The sequence below is a fragment of the Nothoprocta perdicaria genome, unplaced genomic scaffold (genome assembly GCF_003342845.1).
Source record: "Nothoprocta perdicaria isolate Ctin4 unplaced genomic scaffold, notPer1 scaffold_176, whole genome shotgun sequence".
NCBI classification, from domain to species: domain Eukaryota; kingdom Metazoa; phylum Chordata; class Aves; order Tinamiformes; family Tinamidae; genus Nothoprocta; species Nothoprocta perdicaria.
Window position 1 is genome coordinate 1006858 of NW_020454938.1, and position 22713 is coordinate 1029570.

A 22713-nucleotide genomic window follows, 5' to 3' on the forward strand; every position below is an offset into this window, starting at 1 on the left:
AGCATCAGTGACTGGTGGCTCTTGAAATATGCCTGGATCCTTAGCACTCATTTCTGGAGTTTGTCATTTGAGAGCTTCAGAACCATATTCCCCATGGTAGGGCAGCAGGAGGTGGTTGAAGGCAAGGATATATGAAAAACTGTATTAGCTGAACCCCAAATGCCTGGCTGCTAATCTCTTTGCATGCCCTCAAGCCCAACAGAGTAATTAAGGAACAGAGACAAAGGGAAAAAACAGTTTAGATCTTGTTATGGGTTGTTTAGTCCCATGTCAAGAAGGAGGTAAAGTGCTGTACATGCAATTTCAATTTGCAAGCTCTCCACGGGGTTACTGCTGATGACAGGGGTGAAATGCCAAGAATCATTTCAAAGAGAACAGTTTGAAAGCCTCAGACGGAAAAAAAAAAAAAAAAAAAAAAAGAAGACATGCTGTATCTTAGTCACTGGTAGGAAGGTCACAGCAAATCTCTTGCTTTTCCCTAGGTATGAGGGCTTTTGTCATTCCACCTTTGCACGGGCTACCACAGCGTGAGCTCCCCCAGGGAAGGGACATCACAGAGGGAGCAAAGCAAAGGCAGGCTTGGTACAGGAAGGGATTAAAAGGGGGGCAGGACAGGAACGAGGTTGACCTTAAGTCCTACTTTTAGAATACACTTGGCTCACCAAAATATTTTCCTTTATTGCCCAGGAAAATGCCTCTGCATTTTGTTTACAGTTTACAGTAGCTGCACTGCTTCTGGGAGAACCTATGATATCTTCTTCTGAAACCTTTTCTGTGATACCTAGATGGATTGGTGTCAACTGGAAGGAGTATATTTGGTGTAATGGTGTTTGATGGAAACAGAGACGGCTTTGTGGGGATTAAGGAGACAAGACTGCAATGGCTGTGGAAGGAAAAGGGGTGATATCTCCACCTCTGGAAAAGTTTTCAAGGTCTTAGAGTTAAGGCTCATTAGTTTTGGACAGGTCTTAGAAGAGAAGAGCAGCCATGTTGCATCAAGCCAATGGTCCCTCTATCCAAGGAGTCTGTATCTACCTGTGGCCATAACTTGTCTAGAGAAGGGTAAGGATAGGAGAAGAATGTGGGACACCCATTCATGTACCAAATGTGCTCCCAGCCTCCTGTTCTCTTAATTCCATTTTTCTTTCCACTGAAGCTGTGCATACGTCTTCACTGCTCAGAACAAGGAAGGCTAATCCCCACCAGAGCAGGAACAGGGCCTGTTTTGGATTCCTATCTCCTGGTCATTTTGGAGATCCAACTCTATGCTTTTTGCTTCTTCCTCCCTATAGGGCACATGGCCCAGATGCTATGATCCTCGTGGATGGGCAGCCTCGACAAGCCAAAGGGGAGCTAGGGCTATCCCAGATGCTCCACATCGCTAGCCAGATCGCCTCTGGAATGGTGTACCTTGCCTCCCAGCACTTTGTCCACAGAGACCTGGCAACCAGGAACTGCTTGGTTGGAGCCAACCTGCTGGTGAAGATTGGAGACTTTGGGATGTCGAGAGATGTCTACAGCACTGATTACTACAGGGTAAGGCAGCTCCAGCGGCAGTCTGATACCCAGAACAAAGAAAGATTAGAAAATACTGCAATAAATCAAACAGAGCTCTGGGCTCACTTGGTTATTCCCTCAGTGAAATATGCACATGGATATCCACCAGCCACACTTGCGTGTGCCTGATCCCCAAACCGCTGTCCTCTTTCCTTTACAGTCTTAAGCATAGATATATTTCAGACATCCATGCAGCTGCCTACACACAGAGCTCTCTCTGATATTCCAGCACATGCTTTAGGTCAGCTCTGAAGTCACTTCTTTTTTATATTCTTCCTACTTTTTTTTCCTTTCTCTTTTTGAAGACTTTCATAAATTAAAGGTAATCCAGAGAGGGAGACAAAGATGATTAAAAGACTACAGGCTCTGACCTCTGGTGTTAGATTAAAGAAACTTAATACAGGGGCCTAGAGAAAAGGCAACAGAAAGACTGTCTTGATAAGTACATAAAATATGGAAGAGGAAATAATAGGCAATTGAGGCTCGACCTCAAACGCTTTTTCCAGCGGGGACATCATTTAGACAATGGAATAATTTGCCAGAGGTAGGTTGCTGAAGGGCCTGTCATTAAAGAAGTTCAGGAAGTGACTAGATAAAAATGCCTGGATTTAGTGCAGAGGCTAATCCTGCCCTAGTCTCTGGGGACTGACTCAGTGAGTCAGGAGCGCCTTTGCAGCCCTATCCCCTGTGATTCACACTCGTGCTTTCCCCTTGCCATGCATACTGCCTTTGTGCCAGTCTGCACTGCCCTGTCTGCCTGGGATGGCAACCTCCCTGGGGGGAAATATTTCTCATCCTTCTTGGTTTATCAACGGGCCACCTACAGCCAAACCAACGAAAGGCTTTTCAGGCTAAGGCCCCAGGCTGGGTTATTTTTGGTTACAATGTGCTTGCTTGGCTTTGAGGCTGATTTTTATCAGCTACCTTAAAGGACTTTATTGTGATCATGTTCTGTTTCAAAAGGCTTGCTTTATGTGCTAGCTTGGTAGGCAGATACCAAGCAGAGTTACTGCACTAGGGAAGAGGAAGCTACGTGTGCTTAGTCAAACTGCTTTTCCAAATCCAGGACACTGGCTTGACATTAAGCTTTATTATCAAGCATAAAACAGGSCTAAGCTGATTGAGAAAGCTCAAAAGTCCTTGTTTGGAAAAGGTCTTGGGGAAGAGAGGTGCCCAGGGAACAGGGATGGTCAAGGTAGCCTCACTGCAGAAACTGCAGTAAGCAACAAGTGGGCAAAAGCAGAGCCAAGAGGAGGATAAGAAGCTGGTCCATGTGATTGCCAGTGTTCTGGCCTGGCTCCTAGACCAATGCACCATAGTGGATTTTTGTTTATTTATTTATTTCCCTTCTCTGTCATAGTGTCTCATAGACCTCATCCTGTCTGTGCAAGCTGCTTTGTTGGGGTTTGTTCCATGCTCTCCCATGCAGTGTCCTATGAGTTTTTATTGGACTTTGTTCATTTGACTTGTCATACGTGACCAAAGCAAGAACTAGTTATCACCTCTTTACCAGAGGGAGAGCTGAACTTCGGATCAGCATACCCGTAGAGTACATGCTTTTGCTCTTAGGAGGTTTTCTTTTCTCTTTTTTTTTTTGTACTTTTGTTACTTTTAAAACTTTTGATGAGTAAGTCTTTGCTTTACATGCACATAGGAATCCTGAGAGAGGTCCTAACAAATTAAAGTGATTTTAATTACCCGTATACCTGCTGATGAAATACAGAGGGTTTAGAGGAGTTGTACAAGGCGAAAGCAGGATTCAGTGACAAAGCTGGGAAACCCAACCAAGCTGTTTCCCCATAGCCAAGAGTAGAGCTCCAGGCACCAATGTCCTTCATCCTTTGTTTAGCCAAAAGCGAGCCACACTCCTCCTGGAGCATGAGGAGAACCCAGATACTTCACTTTTCAGTCTCTTGTCATCTCTACCTTGAGGGATGCAATTACCAGGAGAGCACASAGAGCCTCTCACGTTATTGATGCTTCTGGTGCATTCCCAGTTATGTGACAGTCTGTGGCCTTCCCTGCTGCCTCCTGCTATCCATATTATGGACAACTCCAGCTATTATCTCATACCTGCACAATTATCCTGCCCTCTCCCCCTGCTTTCTGTGCAGGGAGAAGCACAAGCCTTGCTTYCTCTGAACTCCCAACTTCCCTGCAAACACTAATAGACAGCCCTGTAAACACAAACTCAGGCGTGAMACTAATAGAGCCACATGGGGCTCCTGTGCATTGACTGCATTAGACATGACTGTAACTGGAGTATGAAGCAGCATTCGATTCCTCCTGCAAACGCGGATGAGAGAAACGGTTTTGGTTTAACAACAGCTGTGCATTCATATTCTGAGTCTATCTTCCTTATAATTTTAGTTGTTAAGATTCCCTGCATAAGAAGTGGGTCTTCAAGACTTCAGAGAAAATCCTTTCAAGTGTACAGACCCATCACAAAATGCACCAAGAAACCCTAAGCGGCTGGTTCTTTACAGGTACAGAGAGAAACCAAGAYGAGGCCAGGGGTGAGAACCAAACTGCTCCTGGGACTCCCCTGTGGAAGGTGGAGATGTGACTTAAGAGAGTGATTTTGACACTCTCTGGCACTCTCGCTTGTCACATCCACAGCCTGTCTGGTAAAATTCCCCAGATTTGACTCTCGGTGTTTTTGCACAACCGTTGTTAGCACAGTCTGCCATGCCCGGCGGTGGGACCTGCAGCAAAGTTCTGTTTCAGGTGATTTCAGTGCAATATGACTTTTTGTGTCCAGGCTGCAGCCTTGGGAGAATACTATAATTTATCATTTTCTGGGAATACAGTGAAGGATTCCACTTGAGAGCTGACACAAAGTGACAGGTCTRGAGCTCTCTACAGGCAAGTGTTTACTTTAGTTTGCTGCATTCCTGGGTTTGCTCCTGCCCAGGCCCACTGAGCAAAGATAACTGGGCATGTGGACATGTGAGTGTGTTCCAGGCTGAGGCATTTCCTTTCCCATTTTTGATCTCTGCAAACAAAGAAAAAGGAAAGAAAAAAACACCCTGCCATCTGGCTCCTGCATTTGTGGGATGCAGAAGTGCTTTGAAAAGGTGAACTGCTTAATATCCTGATGCATTAGGATCCAGAAAACAAACATTTGTGTAGTAAAAGCAGCAGACAACGTAGTTCTGCTTCTCTGCAAGGCTCTTGGTGTTCAAGCTGAACACAGATGATTTTTTTCGCATGTGTAGCATAGAGTAATCCCATCAGCTGTTGTCTTTAATCCTTCTTTCAACAGGACAAGAGGGAGAGGAGACGGTTATGGAGGATGGTAGGTTGGGTAAGAGGTGAACTTAGAAAGCAGAGGCTGGAGAGGARGGAGAAGCATCCTAGTGTCTAGGTGATGAGTAAAGGCAATGATGCTGAAGGAGCAGTTCTGCAACACATTTATTAACGTGCCATGTAATCTTTCATTTGAGTCTCCGTAGAAAGGCAAGATGGCATACAGCCATGCTGGGGAGAAAAGGCTTGGGCAGATTGTTTGTCCTTGCTTTTTTTGCTTTCAAAAACGTGTAAGCGGACTCTTTTTTTAGAAATGGCTCGGGACTGTGACAGCAGGCGGCGGGACGCTGCAGCTCGGGGACGTGGCGCCTCCAGCAGAGCCGAGTGTCAGGTCGGGGACTGCAGSAAGTCAGGCACACGGTGCCTGCCCAGAGCTGCTGCAGGAGCCCAGGGTGGCACGACAGGACAGTTATCCAGAGCAGGAGCATCCCTGGCATGGGGCTGAGGACCCAGGGATGCTCTCTCCCCAGCAGACCAGGATTTGACATCCCCTCGGAGCCCCGCTGCAGCTCTGTGCTGCAGTTAAGTCCAGGTCATTTTCCTTTTGCCCCTATACTGAAAAATCCAGTTCCAAAACAAAACTATGTGGCACTTGCTTGGGACTGTTGGAGTTGCTCATTATGGAGGAAGCTAAGGAAAGGGCGGTAGTTCTTGATCTTTAGAAGAAAGCACAGTTTAAATCCTAGCTGACAGCCTTTACTGACTTCCCAGGTAGTGTCCTAACAAGGTGGGACATCAGCAGTGAAGTCTTAGGTCCAGTAGAGGAAGAATTTGTACTGGTTTTAAATTTCATTCAGATATCTCTCTCTCCAGCTCTCTCATGTCCTGGCATCCTGCCCCAAAGCCTGTACTGTACTTGAAGCCTCTAGGGAATTTAGATGCGGACTTCTTCAGAGGGCTCTCCTGAGCATATTCCAGGTTACAGAGCATCACACAGATGACACCCACTTGTCAAAACAGACACATTAGAGGGTTTGCAAAGGTTCTGAAAATATATTTCTATTTCTGGCAGTACAGAGCCAAACATAATATTAAAAAATGCTCTCTTCTGTCTGCTGCTTTGGAGCATTCTTTGGATTTTGGAGAGAAAAGGTGTCCATGAAGAAGTTGCAACTTTTATTAGAACATTTCATATTTTTGGAGGGGAGAAAAAAATGATTTTTAGACTTACAGGCTCTCTCTGAGCTTTTGTTTTTGTTTTTCAGTGATATCTGTTGGTTTACTAACATTAACTCTTCCTATGAACCTTGGCCCTGACTTCCTTAGACCATCAGAACTGAGACATTTCTGCCATGACTTCGGCCTTAGATTAATGTTCTTTAAAAACTCTAGGATCCCTTTGGCAGATGTGTCCTGCTCTGAAGCCTGAAGGGTTACTCTGTCTTTCTGCTGCAAACATTTTTTCCTTTCTGTAAAATGGATAAAGAAAAAAAACACATTCTTTATAATTTTCAGTATCCATTGTCAGATTACCTCCTGATGGCCATCTGCCTCCTGATGACCCTCTCCCCATCTTGATCATCTCCAATTTTATTTCGTCTCCTCTGGAGTTCAAAACTGCTCTATTTTGCCTGGGCTACAATCAGCTCTTTTTCCAGTGAGGCTTCCATGTRAGTAATAGATCACTGAGGCTTAGTGGCTACCTAGGTCATGCTCCTTTGGAGACTCATTCAGCAGGGTAGATAAGATTAATAGAGAAGCCTTACACTGAAGACGGAGTTGAGAGTCTGACACAGACTCCCCCAGACAGAGGCAGATTCCTAAACTTCTTTGAAGGTAGGTGCCAAACATCACCAAATGGTCCTCTATTCACACCAGTTTTGAATTCACCTGCAGTTTAGCTGTAGGCCACCCACCTGTGGTGTTCGTGCATCCTTGCCATGGCTTCTTCATGCTGGTGTGTGTCCTTCAGCCATACATGACGTACTTGCATGCTCAGGCTGCTCTGTGTGTTGCTTTGCTTTCCATCTTGGGCAGTGTGTTCACAGGTCTGTACTAGCAGAACAAATTCACCACCTAGCCCTTATTGCCCAGTTCTCTCCCCAAAACTGCRGACAGGGCAAACTCTCTCGAGTAGTCCCTGCGAAGGGGAAAGCTGACCCCTCTCAGGCACCTTGCTGTCCTTCTAGAAATGAGCCTGAAATGAAACCTTTCTCCCAGGGAATTGGGAAGTCCAGTTTACATCTGTAAATGTATGTTCTACTGATGAAAGGACCTAAAAATGAAAAGTAGTTTTCTCTTGTACCAGCTGGGATCTAGGAGAACATACCCTGCTCTGTCCAATGTAAATGAGATGGGGCACAAAGGTTTCATGGTAYCTTGGATATGTTGAAGCTGGAGACCCCTCGTACTGACACAGATAGGCCAACCAGGTAGAGCAGTCCTGATGTCTTGCTGTGTATAGGAGCCTGGAGCTACTGTTGAAATTATCTGGCATCCTCGGTTCTTTATACCCCTCACCCTAGCCCYTAATTTGATATTTCTTTCTTTGTTTTCATTGCTCACCTTCCAGGTGAGCGCTGGCTCTCCCGCACRGTGTGGGTGGCTCAAGGCAACATCCCTTACTGGTGGTTTGGAGGCAGAAGAGCAAAGCTGTCCTGAACCCGTGGTAGGGCCAGAAACAGGGCAGGTCAGGGAAGTGCTCAGGTGTGACTATGTGTGGTAGGTGTCCCTGGGCCAATCCTGGAGTGATCTGTGCCTAGGAAAAGTAAATGCAATATTAAACATGTTGGCCTTTGATATCTCTGTGGCTCCTATAAAACGCTCTGCAAATTGAATTTGCAGCACAGTTTCTTATCTCCTGAAGGGACGATATAACAGCATTGTCTTGTGTTTTAACCAGGTATTTTTCCTTACGTCTTCCCCACTTCTCCCCTGAGGGAAAAACAAATATTGAAGAGTACTTTTTTCTTCCCCTTTCTCCTTCTGAAGCATTAAGAGCCCTTCACATAAAGCGACTCAAGTGCAGAGGAATTAATTGGGGAGATTAGGTTGTGTTGCATTTCTGGCATTTTCTCAGAAACGGTAATTGCCCTAATTCTCCACCCTGCCAAACCTTCCACCTGCAGCCTTCCCCCCACCTCCCCGTCTACCTGTCCTCATGCTTCGGTTGCTGTTGTCATGTTCTTGCTATTTATTGCATTTCAATAATGAGAGAGATGTGGCTGCTGAAGATCCCTCATAATCTAGTGCCATCTTTGAAGCACAGACACAAAAGAGCAGGTTGTCTGGGGGGAATTAAACCTGCCAGCTTAACCTCCACACTTCTCCTGTTAGGATCCCTGGCCACCACATTGCAAGTCATTTGGCTAAGGCTTAACACAGTGGGAATGTTCACCAGACCCTGGTGAACATTCTCTCTGCTTAACCCTTGGACATGCCTCCCAAACCTCACACACTTGCTCAGAGTTATCCCAACTTATTATTATTTTGTTTTTCAATCAAAGTTCAGTGCAGCTCCCTGAAGTTTGAGCTGAGGCATTTGTTTCTCCCCAGCAGCCTGACTGCCCTCCAGACCTAGGGAAGTCCAGAGCCTTTCAGTTTACCTCCTTGTTGTCTTTTTATCACTGGAGCTTCCTATTCTCACAGGTCACGGATGTAGACAAATAGGGGGGATTTATTCATTGGATGGCATGTCCTGAGCTAGAAACCTGCTGATGTTCATTGGAGGCTGAGATCAGAGGTGCTGCTCTGGGTGGTAAAGTGATGGAGTTCCCTGTCACACAAGCTTGTAGGTGTCAACTGTTGAGAAGGGTGGGAAGAGTGATTGAACAGAGTTGTGGAAGCAAAATAATCCATTATGGGTCATTTTGTTGGAAAAACAAAACAAAACAAGAACCTCCTTTGATGTAGGACATGCCTATGCTGATTCTTATTGGGACCTTTGGTTGTTCACAAGAGCTGCTTTGTCTCATCCCCACGTCCCAGGAATCYGGGAAAGGCTGCTGTGAATAACCATCAAATCTTGAACCCAGGCAAGYGGTGGTTGGGCCCCAAGAAGTCCGGGGTTCAGCTGAGTTCAGACATCTGGGATTGTTTTTCCACATAGTCGAGCTTGTCCAAGCCTGTTTACTGCTGCTTTGATAACCTGAGACAGCAAGTTTTCTGCTGGGATTTCAGGAGCCTTTTTCTTCAATGCATTTCCCTTTCAATAAAACTAAACTCAGAAGGGCAGGATTCTTTTCCATTTTCTTCTTATCCTGGTGTAGCAAATGGATTTAGAGAGGCAAAGCAAAGTACTTGTGATCCATCCTAATCCTTGATTTGKTTTTTTTTCCCTCCTCTGACCATGAAACTGTTTTTGCTCTTGGACTAATTTTTGTTTTATAGCAGTGGTCCTTAAGTGAATATTCACCTGCTAGAGGCTGCTTGCACGCAGTATGCTCCATTCTTCCTCCTCTCTCCACTCTGAATATCCTATTAGCCTCGAAGAGATGAGATGCAGAGAAAAGAGCATGGTGTCTAGTTTCAAATCAGCAAGACTCTCCTGTGATGGAGATTCAGGAGAACGCAGTCCTCTGCGTCATCACCAGAAAAAACAAAAAGGATTTTGTACAGGGCCAGAGGAGCAGATGGTTCCTGGATATTGCTGAAGTGGTTTGATTAAAAGTGTAGGTAGAGCAAAAGAAGGCAACCGTATGCCAGTGAGCATCAGATGCACCAGTGTGTGTGTGYTTCTGAGCATGAGAAAAGGAATTGTTCCCACGCTGGAAGAAACACTGCCACTTGAAACTGAGGAGGAGTTGGAGGTGTCAACCTTCTCCAAGTTGTTGGACCCAGATCCTCCTCATGTCCCAGCCTTTCCACCCGCAGGAGTSCAGTCCTGGCACGCACTGATGCAGCCATGAAATCCCCCATGGGTCAGGAAAGGTGGGAATGGCCACAGACCTGGCAGGCAGGACTGGAGRCAGAGAACTTAAAAGCAAGTTGAGTGGGAGTGGAGATAAATTATGAATTGGCTTGTTTTTCTGCTGCTATTGTYGTCGTTGTTGTTTACATATGGAGTGGAATAGGAGCTTTTTAAGTGATAGATGTGAAGGTTTTCCTGTGTGTGAAAGGCCTTGCTTAAAGACAAGCTGAAGACCTCCCTAGAAAAAATTAATATCCAAACATCTTGTCCTTCTTAATTAAGACATCTGCATGGAAAGAAAACATTTCTTTTTTTCTTTTTTTTCCTTTCCCTCCTGGTTCCTGCCTGGTCAGAATTCCCACTGGCTTTCCCCTTCTCATCCTGCCCTGTTCCATAGTTTCTCTCATAGACACAGAGAGCCCCTTCTCCAAGGCAGCTGGATGGAAAATGCCCCTATTTGCAAGCAGCTGTCGTTAATAAACAGGCTGTTTAGGGCCAGGCTGTCAAAGAGAGCATGTTCAATGTACAATCAAGAGGCAACGATGCACAAAATTGCACACACGCAGAAATGGGAGTCCGTTCTTGGTGTGTGTTGAGCTTTGAACGCTTAAGTGATTCCACTTCTCTCTTCCCCGTCCAATTATGTGGACAACATATGATAAGATTGCTAAATGAATTAATGATGGAAAATTTTATCCTGCCTAATCAATATTGTTCTGCTCAGCACAAGACAAGCCACGCCACTCCCCGCTCTACCCCAATTCGTATTCTTATTATCACCAAAAAAACAAAAAGGATTTTGTATGGGGCCAGAGGAGCAGATGGTTCCTGGATGGACTTTGAAAATGCAAGTTCACCTTCCCACTATTTGGGATGTGGTAACCAGGGGGGAAAACAGCTGCATAGCTATTGAAACTGGTCATAGCTACAGAGTTTCTTGCTTGCATTAAGGAGATGTAATGCAGGCACAGTGATAAGCCCTGTCAAACCCATGGTTCAAGGTTTAAAGAGGCATCATCGTGTGGAAGCCAGGAAGACCTTTTCTCTGTTTCAGTCGCATAGCCTGACAAAAATGGCCAGCAACCTTATGAGCAGACACTAGATGATAATTTTTCTGAGCATCATGAAGGCAAGATGCCAGATTTTATGGGCCAGTAGACTGATCCAATATAGCAAATCCTGTGTTCCACTGTGGATTCTGAGACCAAATTATCAATTAATGTGAAGCATAAAAAAAAAAATCCAAATCCCTTTTAGTTCCCTGCAGTCATTAGTGACAAGATACAATATCTATAACTCAAACGTTCTGCCAGCACCCCCTGGCAGCAAGGCAGAAACTCCATTCCCACTTTTTCCAATACATAGGAGGAAAACATATGAGATCAGTGTTCTTTACAGTCAGGTTCCGCTGCCTCTTTGTATTTACTTAGACGGAGGAATAAATCAGTTTTGGGTTACTCTCAGGGTTAGTTATTTGTTATTGGAATAAATGCATGGTAATAGAACTGGCAAAGGAAGATGTTTCTTTTTCAGCTCTGTGTTTGAGGTAGAATTTGCTGTGTTCTGCACTATATTATATTGATGTTTTTTTTCCCGTTGCTGATGACTTCATCTGCTCTGCTTCGTTCCAATGTCCATTCYGCTGCCACAGCTGGCTGTGGGATGCAGCTTTTTTTGCTAGATCTTTCTTTTCTTTTTTTTCCCCTAATAGTGACATTGTAATGTAAAGGCAATTTAACCAAGCATCATGAAACAATTTTGTAAGCCTGGCCCCCACCCATTCCCTACCTCAACTCTTTGGGAAGGGAGCAGAGCACTTTGGAGGCTAATCAGGCATTCCCAGGGCAATTCCCTAAGCAGAATGAGCCATCAGCTACGTTTTATAGCTGAATTTTCACCTCTGGTGAAGGAGAGAAAGGTGCTCAGGGTGATGACTAGCTGGACGCACCCTGAACCCAAATTTGTGGTTTTCCCTTGGCCATCGGGTCCACATTGCTAAATGTCACATGGAGAAGTCTCCTGTGAGCCTGCAGCGCTCACCAGCTGCCCCTTCGTGGTGGGACCTGTCTGCTTTTTGTCCTGGTGGCAGCAAAGCCATTTCGCTTGAAAATCCACAGACCTCATACTAATCATTCACTGTGCATTTGCGCTCTGATGTTCCCACCCTTTACCTTCCCTGCCATTCCTTAAATCTTTCCCGCTTTGATGCATGGAAATCATCGTCCTGTATTTTCCGCTCCATTATATTTTCTTTCCCTTGTCCTTTTGTAGGGCTCAGTTTTATAAGCGCTGGCAGATGATCAGTGTCTTTCCTCCCTCCCCCAACCAGTGACAGTACAGAGGGGAGGAAGACTTTGGGGGAAGARTAGGGTGCTGGACCAGGTGCTTCTTAACTGGGACATTTGGCCAATGATGCCCTTAATCCTGGCTGCAAAATTCCTGCCATTGCACCCTGCTTCAGAGCCAGCCTGAAGGTTTAGTCTTTGTAAAGAGCCTGGAGCAATGTGGATGAAAGGTGCTCCAGAATGAAAGCACCTGACCAAGAAAGCAGCTTCCAGATGGAGCCACCCATCAGGCAAATGAACCCCGAGAGCTCCGCTGTCCCTCGTGTGTCTTGCTGCCTTCTGTTGCCCCCATAGGCAGGGTAACACCTATGTGACCAGTTTATCTTGTCACATATTAATTAGTCACTATTAAGTGCAGACTGGTGTCTCAACCGCTGATAATGCTTTGCCGTAAGGCAGGTGAGCACCTGATGCTGCAGTCCCACCTCAGGAGCCCCAGACCAGAGAGGTCCCGGACCCCACGCGTCCCCCTCAGCGACCCGACGAGGGCCGCGCAGGGTCAGTGCAGCCGGTGCAGGACACAGGCTCACTCCGAGAGCTGCCCTTCCCCTTCTTGCCCCCTTGCTTCACCCCCTGCTGTCCCTCCCTCCCCTCTCTCACCCTTCCCTTCTCTTCTGTTTGTCTCCTTCCCTCGTTCTCGCCCACTGCCCGTCAGGAAGGGCCGGCGCGGCGGAAGGGCCAGCGCGGCGCAGCGTGGCACCGACAGCGACTAGCACCGGCGGCGGCTGCAACAGTGAGTGCATCGCGGCGCAGGGGCGGCGCCGCTCGCGCACCGAGGCACCCGCGGGCGTAGGCAGCGATCCCGCAGGTCCCGCGTGCGCGGGAGGAACCGCACGCGCCTCTCCGGGGCTCCTTTGTGCAGCCGGGGCGCGCGGGGCGAACRCGGGGCTCGGTGCCAACGGCCGCCGTGGTTGCTTGGGCTGTATGGGCGCTAGTGGATGGTGCGGGCTGTGCTGCAGCTCAGTGACCGGGTACCACGCGGGGTTGTGAAACCCTCTTTGTGCCTCAAAGCGAGGTGGCATTCGCTGGGGGCTGCCCTTGGCGTGTGCTGTCCTGCACCCATCGCTTGGGTGCTGTGGAGCGAACCCTGGCCAGTGTTACAGCAGGCAGCCCGCCCCGTGCCAGCCTGCGCTGCCCGTTTGCCGGAGCGGACACAGCCGCGGCGTCGGGTGCTGTAGCCGTGTGTCACCGTGTCACAACAGCCACCTGCGAGGCGCCTGCRGGAAGCACAAGTGTGTGAGAGAGGGCGAGTGCCGGGTTTGGCTGTGCCTGGCTCCTGGGCACAGCCAGGACGCTGCTGCTCAGTCCACTTTGGCCRTGGATCGTGAGCCTTGTAGGGGCAGGCAGGACAGCTCGGTCTGACTTCCCCACCTTGTCTCCCAGGGCTGAGCCCCGTGAGACGGGCGTTAATATTTGCGGTGTGGTTGTGATCAGGGCAAGTCATGGGAGGCAGGCAGAGCAAAGGGGTTTCCTGTTTCCCAAGCCCAGCCTTCTCCCTGATATTGCACGTGGAGGTGTACGCTGCCGCTGGCGCGGAGGGAAGAGCTGTCCCCAACCTCTCCCCAGTGTCACCGAGGCTCATCCAGGGCTGGCACTGACAGGGATTAAGCGGGTGCCTATGCCGTGCGCAGTAGCTGAGTGGCTCTTGCAAAGCCCTCGTGGTGTCTGTGACGGAGCAGGGCTCTGGCAGCTTCACCACTGCTGCCACAGTCACACGGGAGCCTGAGTTTAGATATCGCTGACTTTTCAGGGGATGTGTCAGCGGATAAGCAGACGTGCCACCAAAAGGTGATTTTGTTCCTTTAATGCCTTTCTGAGCTGAAATTGAATTGCAAGGTGTGGATGGGAATTTAGTTCTAAGCACTGATGTAATTTTGTATCCTCAGCCCTGAAGGCAGTTTTTAAAAAATGATTTTCCCCTGTGCCCTGACACTATTTTTTTGCCTTTCAATCATGTCCTCATGACAGAACAAATACTGGAGTTGACCTTTGCAATGTGACATAATAATATGTGACTTCTTTATAGCTCTTTTCATCCCAAATGCTTGGCACGCTATGAATCTGATCCCACAACCACTCACCACTGGGCTTAGTGCTCCCTGCTCCAAGCAGTCCCTGAAGAAGCCAGTGGGGTAYTAAGACACAGAAGTGCTATAGCTGGTATTATCTGCAGGATCAGGCCCTAGAGCTGTGCAGCACGTCCTTGAGAATAGCCACACTTTGGAGAGGAAAAGCCTTCCCTTCTCATTTACAATTTTTATGCGCTATTTCACATCCTTTCTCAGAGTCCTGTGCCCAGCAATAATACGCAATCTCCCCTTGGCTAAAATGTCATAGCAGGTAACACCTGGGTTGTGTTTACAGCCACCATCTCCAAATACGTTGCTGCTTTTCTTTTTTATCTTTTYCTAGCCTTGAAAGTGTGTTGATGAACAAACTCCCTTTGCTTATCCTGTACTATTTGATAATATAGAAAGACAGCATTTTAACTTATTAGCAAGTAGCAGTAAAGGTATTAAAGYGATTCTAGGGGAAAAAAAAATGAATATAGTTACTTTTGCTGTGCATCCCTTCCAAAGCAAACTCATRTTGTGCCAAGGAATGCCAAGCTCAGGCCTTTTGTCTTGCCAGAAGGACATGAGTCCCAAGCTAAGGAATGTGTSTCCTGCCAAACACGCTTTGCTCTGCGATTCCTGTTAGGAAAGGGAGAGCCTAGTTAGGTGCATGGAGAGGAAGAGTCCAGCAGTGTGATCCCAGCCTTTCTGTGTGGCTGCCACCATATAAACCATTGCAATTCAGGTGTTTTTTTCCATGCCCCAGTCTGACAGTGTAAAGAGGTGATCCCATCCCTGCTCATCTTCACCAAGGAGAAGCATATCAAAAAAATTGCGAGGGACTTAGTCATTATGTTGATGGGAGACAGGTAAGGACGTTAGAAGAACATAGGGAACCTGTGAGACCATCACCTCAGTGGTTTGAAGAGAGTTATTAAAGTTCTCAGTGGCTGGAAAATGCAGAGAGAAGGAGGTAGGATCCTTGCCCCTAGTTCTGCTTGATATGTTGCTTGATATGTTGATATCTGCTTGACTGGCAGAGCCAGGGGCGTGATGCATCCCACCTTCAGGATGGTGGAATGTGGTTAAATCCTGGGATGGACTGGCAGGTCTCTGCACACCTCTCTGTTGTCTGCCATCAAAATAACTTTGCCCCCTCCTTAAAAGATGAATTCATTAGGAGTAGAGAGAATGGGAAGGGACTCTCTGGTTCATCAAATCCAATCTCCCGCTGCATCAATCACATCAGATTTATCCTTTTCATAATCAAGCACCACTTTATATGTGCTCCTAAGGGAAGATGGTCCCCAAATCTCACTGCTTTAACTCATAGATCCTCCTAATTTCCAGTGTATGCTTAGTCATGGCCCGTTTGCTAAACAGCAGGTACCTGGCACAGAAGCAAGAATTTTAACACAGTTTTCTTAAAATAACCACCAGGATAAACCTATCTGAAAAGAAATGCTGAGGTTGCGAAAGGGAACATGCGAGGTCAGGTAATGAGAATGGTAAGGCCTTAGCTCACATTTCTTACACATGCCCTGTAGTACAGATTTTACATAATCACCTGCCTTTAATCCTGTAAGATCCAGTTGAGGTACAAGGCAAAAGCAGTCACTGAACAAAGGAATTTCTTTGCTAGTCTTCTCCTCAGTATTTATCGTGTCACCCTCTATCTCTTTTGCCAGGTGTAAGTAACCCTGAGCTAAATATTTGACCATTTTTTCCCTTCTTGGCAGGCTCCTGCACAGCGTCCTCGGGCACTCCGGGCACACTTGCCCCTTTTCCAGGCTAAGAAGTGAAGCCCAGAGCTATGAGGTGCCTTGCCCAAGGGCACCCACACAGTCTGTGACAAAAGTGAGGCTCAAATTCAGCCCACACTGCTGCAAGGGCAACTTTCCACCTCTCAGATGCTTCATTCAGCAGAGTCTTATTCACTGCAAGCCTTACAAGCTGCACACAGGAGAGGGGCCAACAGGCCAGTCTGCTTTGTGGCAGACCGTGCCTTGCACGCCACGCGTATGATGCAGCTCTAGACCCCTGACTCGATTGCCTTACAGCCTAGTCCTGTTAATTAACCAGAGTGCACAATGAATGAGGCACTGGGAAGGGAAAAAAAAAAAAAATAAGGTGACCGTAGCCTGTTTGGGAAAGGCAGAGGAGGGAAAACGCCGAGGCGAGCTACACGGCGCAGCACACGTGAGTTCTGATTGCAGCCCCTGGCCAGCAACGACACACGCAGGCACCCGCTTCGGTCGGTTCGTTAGTGCACGGCACAAACTGCCAGAGCAGCTAAGGAGGAGGGGGGGTCGCTTGACAAAACCACGCTTGTGGCAAGGGCACCAAAATCCCGTGTTTGCTGCGTTCGCTTGGCAGATGCTCAAGTGAAGCGGGCACGGACGGGAGGTGTCAGTGCCAATCTCAATACTAGCGTGTGGGATTTTGCCATTCTATTTCAGGGCTCCTGTTTGGGGAAGAAATGCTCTTRGAAACCGTTCTTTCCTAKYTTTTTTTTTTTTCTTTTCTGTTGTCACTATTTAAATGTCAGAGGAATCATACGGTGCCCACCCGAATGTTCCTAACAAATTAAAATATGTTATTAGCCCATATAATCTGAAAAACTTTGCTCTGATTGTTATAAAATGGCACAGTTCTCTGGAGGGAACCGTGTCAGTGGCTCTAAGYCACACAGAAATATGTTGAGCTGCCATACAGATATTGGGGGTCAGAAGGGTGTCCCAAGCCCCTGAGCAATGGGACTGTTTGAGCAGGGAGAAGCTGCGGAGCCGCACGCAGAGGCAAAGCACAAAGTTGTTGATCTCATTGCGGCTTTGCTTTGGGTTTTGACCGGTGAGTGCCTGGATCTGCGCCTTGTTGATTTGCATGGTTTCAGAGAAAAACGTTCGTGCCGTCCTCATGCAGCTCCCTTGTGGTGGCCCCTGCCCCACTGAACCTCTGGCCCCATCCTGCTGAGCTGGAGAGTGGCTAGTTCAGTTGTTTCCCCCCCAAAATTTCCATCCATCCCCTCCTCTAGGCACAGGTGCCGTGCGAGCCTGGCTCTTTTATCACAGGCRTTTTTGTGACACCGCCGTGGGCAGCCGGACAACAGCCCCAACACCCTCCTGTGCCTCTTTCTCCTGCAGAAAACTCTGGATAGGTCCTTCTGGGTGAGCGCTGGTCTCTTTGCTGCAGGTGAGGACGAGACAACCCCATCCAATGGGCTGAAAATTCAGCCCAGAGCTGGTACCCAGAGGGCCCAGGCATCCCCAGGCGCCCGCACGCGTCTCCAGGTTGTGCCTACCAGTTGAGAGCCACTTGTGTCCACAGGTTGCTCCTTACCAGCATGGGGAAGTGCCAGGTGCTTCCAAGATTAATGAYGGTTTAACCATCCATATTTCCATCCACGCATAGGGCTGTTGTGGAAAAGACAGAAGGACTCGGATAATTTGCCCGGGCACAACACAGTGGATTACCCTGCAGTTAGGAGGTCACCAGTACCGTGTAATTAGCCTCCCAGGGCAGGGAAGTCCACGMTAGGTTTCAAAACTGCTCTTCTTCCCAGTGTCAGGGAAGCAGAGGGACAGCAGCAAAGAGCAGGCAGAAACCTCATTAAGTGCATTTAAAGGCTGCTAAATGGCTTAAAAAATCAAACTGGGGTAGGTGGAAGGAGAGGGCAGCAAGGTCGCCCATACCTGCCAGCAAGAGGGAGGAAGGAAAATGTTTCTCTGGGAAAGCTGAAGGAGAAAGGCTGGAATTGTGAGCGCTCCGCGTGCCGGATTCCCGGCTCCTGTTTCTCGCTGGGGTGAGACACAAGCAGCGAACACCCATGCCCAGAGCATTTCAAAGCATGACAAATGCCTTTGATTATCAAGTACAATTCCAGTAACAACTCATCACACCTCTCAGGTGGCCAATAAAGCACCGAGCCGCTTCTAATCAATATTATCCAGTAGTATCACTGTGAAGAGGGCTCATGCCTGCCCCAGGCCATGGTGCATTTTATCCATATAAACCTTGTCCTCTCTGAACCATGCCGAGTCCCTTGGGGCAGGGGGTGGCAGCTCCCTAGCAGCCTTGTGGCTTTCAGTGTGACCTGGAGACAAATGCTCTTCTGAAGCCATCTGCATAGACAGCCTATGTCAAAGAGCAAAGGGGCAATCACTTTGTGGCTCTATTGCAATCATAATTTTAAATATATTTTTTTTAATCTAGCCCTGACTCAGAGGTTAAAGGATTTTAAGGATCCTCTTTATCAGAGGCAGGATTTAAAGTACAGTATGCGAATAGTTTTGCTAGGGAATGACCAGGATGGGGAGATGTGATACCTGAATGCAAATATTTGCAAAGTTGTGAGCTGAGTTTTTAACCTGAAGGTTAAACAGATGTTACTGAGAGAAGTACATAGGAGTATAACATGAAGAAGATGAGGCTGGAGAAAATCAATGTGGCAAGCAGGAAATTTCCATCCTGTAGAAAAGATTTGCTCATGACTTCTCGAGGGAAGCTGTGGGCTTCCCGCTGGGCCGTCTGGATTGGCACCCATCACAAGCTGCYAAACCCCTGCAGGGCCCTCGCGCGCAGAGGCAGGATGGCAGCGTGGAATTAACAGGGCTTCCTCGGTGACGCTCTTTGTTCTGTGAAGCTGTTCGGAGCACGGCCACGCGTGTCATTGCCTGCACGTGCTGCATACACGTACTCAGCCCCTCGGCTTGGCCGAGCGGTGAAACCACGCGGCGCGCTCAGCCCACCTCTGTCCTCCAAGCAAATGCCCCAGCAGTGACATAATTGGGGACCGTCCTGTCTGCTCGGCACACGTCTGCGTTGGCTGCTCACCCTGCCAGRCGCTGTGCAACATTAGTGGTTTCTTTAGACTCGTGTGCCCCTTCTCCCCCTTCCTTTTGTGGCTAACCCTAATGGAGCGCTGCTGTCTCGAGACCCCACTATGAAGATACTGGCAAATCAGTCGAACGTGTGCAAATGGCAAAATTGCTAAAGACTGGATTCACGGGTCCTTCTGTTTCCCATCTGGCTTGTTGTCCAGCAGGATCCTGCAGTCCAAGGCCAGACTCGTGTGCTGGTCTGGGTCCTGCCCCTTCCCGCTGCTCCTGTAACCTTGTGGAGCCTCCCCTGCTGCAGCCGGGCTGGGGCAGATGTGGCCCTGGCTTCTCCAGYTCCCACCTCCAGCTGTTGTGTACAGCCTCTCCAGCTGCCACGCTATATTTTTCGCCTGGAAGCTTCAGGTAGGGCATGTCCAGGGCCACCTTTCCTTCCCCAGACCTCAGCATATCTAGCCATTAGCATCATGCAGTCACGGTGCCTCTACAGCAGCCTGCCCGCGTGCACCAGTGTCCGTGTTTGCAGGGAAATGCAGCTCTCCATCCAGCAGCGCCGGAGCCAGCACAGCTTTCCCACTGGCACCCATGAGTTTAATCGTGTCGTTAGTAGTGTGACGCTGCAGCCCTGATGATGAGCTCCTCACTCTGAGGCCACTTGCACTGAGCCTGCAGGAGATGCCATCTGCGCCCGCACTGCCGGCATTAGGAGGCAAAGCTGAGCCTCTTCGGAAGGTATTTGATATTTCTCTAAAGATTTCGTATAGTGGGTGAGAACTCTTACCCGAAGGGGAGCTGGGCAGCACCATCACCCCCAGTACCTAAACAGACCAGATATACGATTAGAAAGTGTTCCTGAGGGAACTGTCCTCAGTTGGCTTCTAGAAACTTGTCAAGGAGGGACAATCTATCTGTTATAGTGCTGGAAGGTTTTCATCCAGGTAAAGCACTAAAGTCACAGCCTGTAGTCTGAAGTACTGTAAATTTTCAGGAAAGCAAGGGGCAGATTTATTTTTTCAGAGACACTTGCAGTTTCCATATGTCTGCACTGTGATAACGGACACAAATCTCTGGCTTCCCTGCACAGTTTTTGGATGCAACAGATGCAATTAAGATTAGCGTGAGTGTATGTGAGCATCTAACCCCTGTCAAAAGCTCCGTATCCTCTTGTAGGTTTATGGAGATGGCCCTTGGTCAGCCAGCAGGCTCTGACAACTTTCAGGGACAACAAACCAGAGGCTGGCAGATCAAGTGCAAGACGGGGGGATCCCATTCCCTTTCGTTGCATTCCATTTTTGTCCCGGTGCTGCCAGGCCTATGCTCAGTGAATCTGACATTAGTAAGAAATAGATTTCCAAACAATCAAGCCTAATGAATTTTGAATATTATTATGATTAATGTCAAGGCGGTTGAACTGATTATCCAGCATGCAGAAGTTAAGTAATGGAGCCTTATCTAAATCATGTGTACTCGTCAGTCAGGAACGGCCCTGGCTGCAGACAGAGACGGAGTATTATTGGTTACCCRGAGGGGAGTCACTGTCAGGACAGAGAGAGAGGGACGATGGAAGGRGAGATTATGAGATACCAATCTGAAAGCATTTTAGCATAGAGTGATAGCACATGCAAGTGCTTTATTGGTACTATTTCCTAAGCAGCATTTCTCAAGCCGTTTTGAGACTTTGCTTTTATATCACTAGCTTAGGATTTATTGGTCAAATCTGCTTCCTACTTTCCCAGACCAGAAATGGAGATGTTTTTCCTTATTTCTGTAGGCAAAAAAAGTAGCCTCCTGATGGACGTATTTCTTGCATCATGATGGTTTAACTTTAACAGTCTCTATCTGATTAGCTTTTGAGTGATTAAATACTTCTTGTAGTATTAACAACTCACTCCAAAATGATAATGTAGATCAGTCATGGATAATTTCTGTCGGTACTTGCAGTCCTCACAGGCTGCAGATCCCCTTTAAAGCTGGAACCATCTGACAGCTGTGCTGTTTCATGGACGTTGCATCTCTCCTAAAAACGACCGTAGTGTGGTGCAAGGACCTGTAATCTTGTGGAGCCAAATCAGTAAATCCATATGGTGCCTCACTAACCAGCTGACGGCTGGAGTTTGAAAAGTTTTAGTGGCCTTCCCAGCGCTTGCTGTTATCCGGGCACTGACCGGGAGAAAGGTGGTTAGTCAAGAAAGTTAAAAAGCCAGGAGTTGGTGCTCCTGGTCAGGCACAGAAGACCACCAGCCTGTGCGCTGGCCCTCTGCACCACAGCCCTGCTCCATCCCATGGAGCATCCCATGGAGCATTCCGTGGTGGCATTCCCAGGAAGCCACCGTGCTCTGCCACCAGGAGATCCATCCCAGCGCTGCCTCGTCCTGCAGCTGCTGGAGATCTGCAGTGCAGGGGCTCCTTGTTCTGGGCTGTACCAAGGAGGTGGCCCCGGGGTCCTGGAGCGGGGTCRCCGCTTCTCCACCTCGCGAGGCTCTGGCAGCGGCTGTTAGGATGATATTTTACAGAGCTGGGAACAAAAAGACAGGGATGAACAGTGGTAGGGAACACACCAAATAGATTATTGGCAAACATAATTAAAAATATATGTGCGATTACTCCTCTGTTTCCCTTTCCTTAACCATCCCCTGCATTACCGCTGGCATTTTAGATGGCAGATAATATAACAGAGAGGACTCTTGGGTACAGGCAGCTCTTACAGCAGCAGTGATTTATCTCAGGCCGTTTTTAGGTAGCAGAATTTACCTCTAGCAACAGCCACCCCTCCCTGTCTGCCCCCCCCTCATTTGCATAAGTAATTGGCAGCTTGTTAATGGCTCATTAGGAATGCTGAAAACCGTGGGATTAAAACATACTCAGTGGAGCAGAGGCGAAGGGAAGGGGGAGCAGGGATGTTGTCCCTGCTTGCAAATTACACCGCCTGATTCAACGCAGTGCAGAATTACAGGTCATAAAGCAACTAGATTGTTAAATGAAGTAAGGAAAAACAATGTGAATGGCAGGCTTTATTTTTAGACCTGTGTTTAAACACAGTATGTGCATCTGGGGGGAACAAAGAGTCCCTCTGCAAACAGTCCTGCTGACAGCAGGAAGGTCTCACCCCCTGCTCGGCTTCGCTGCTGCTCAGCCCTTCCCGCTCCCTAGCAGGGCTGTCTGGCTCCTTGCGTTCTGTCACAACAGGGACTTTGGGTTCCTTCGCCCACCATCTCTCTGAGTAAGTCAGTCCAACGCTCTTCCTTCTGGCAGCAGGCGACCTGCATCTCCCCTGCTTTGGGCAAGGCTGGGATACCAAGGTGAGGTGCGTGTCGGTGGAAGAAACAGCTCCTGGTTGCTCTTAGGCACTGTGTAAATCCCAGAAAAGCCCTGCGATCCCTTGCGTGTTGCTGTAAGATACCTTTAGTCACTGGTATGCAGATGGGCAGGCATCAAACCCCTCATATCAGTGCTTGCAAGGGGAAGGCATCAGCAGGTGGCCAGAGTGAGGATGAAGAGGAGAACAGATCTGCCACTTGCAGGAAGCGTAGGAGATGCATGCAGAGAAATGCGTGATGAAGACACAACAGGACAAAGTAGTTGAAAGGTCTGGAAGCTTCCTGTTGTTGAGCCACTGTTTTTTAAGCTCATGTTCAGCACTGGCTGTGACTGCAAGGAGGAAATAGATCCTGGTGCCTTGGAAGTCCTCCCATGTCCTAAGTGACCAAGCGCTGTCTAGAACCACCGTGATCTTGCTCCTGCTTATGGCATCAACCATGCCTGGC

At 48.1% G+C, this 22713-nt stretch overlaps 1 protein-coding gene across 1 annotated transcript in view; it reads left to right on the plus strand.

Annotated features, from left to right (window-relative positions):
* Nucleotides 1-22713, plus strand: part of NTRK3 (neurotrophic receptor tyrosine kinase 3) — a 207045-nt gene that overhangs the window by 174669 nt on the left and 9663 nt on the right. Inside the window, exon 15 of the mRNA XM_026036300.1 lies at nucleotides 1293-1536. Coding sequence (XP_025892085.1) covers nucleotides 1293-1536 — 244 coding nt within the window. The remainder of the gene's footprint in view (nucleotides 1-1292; nucleotides 1537-22713) is intronic.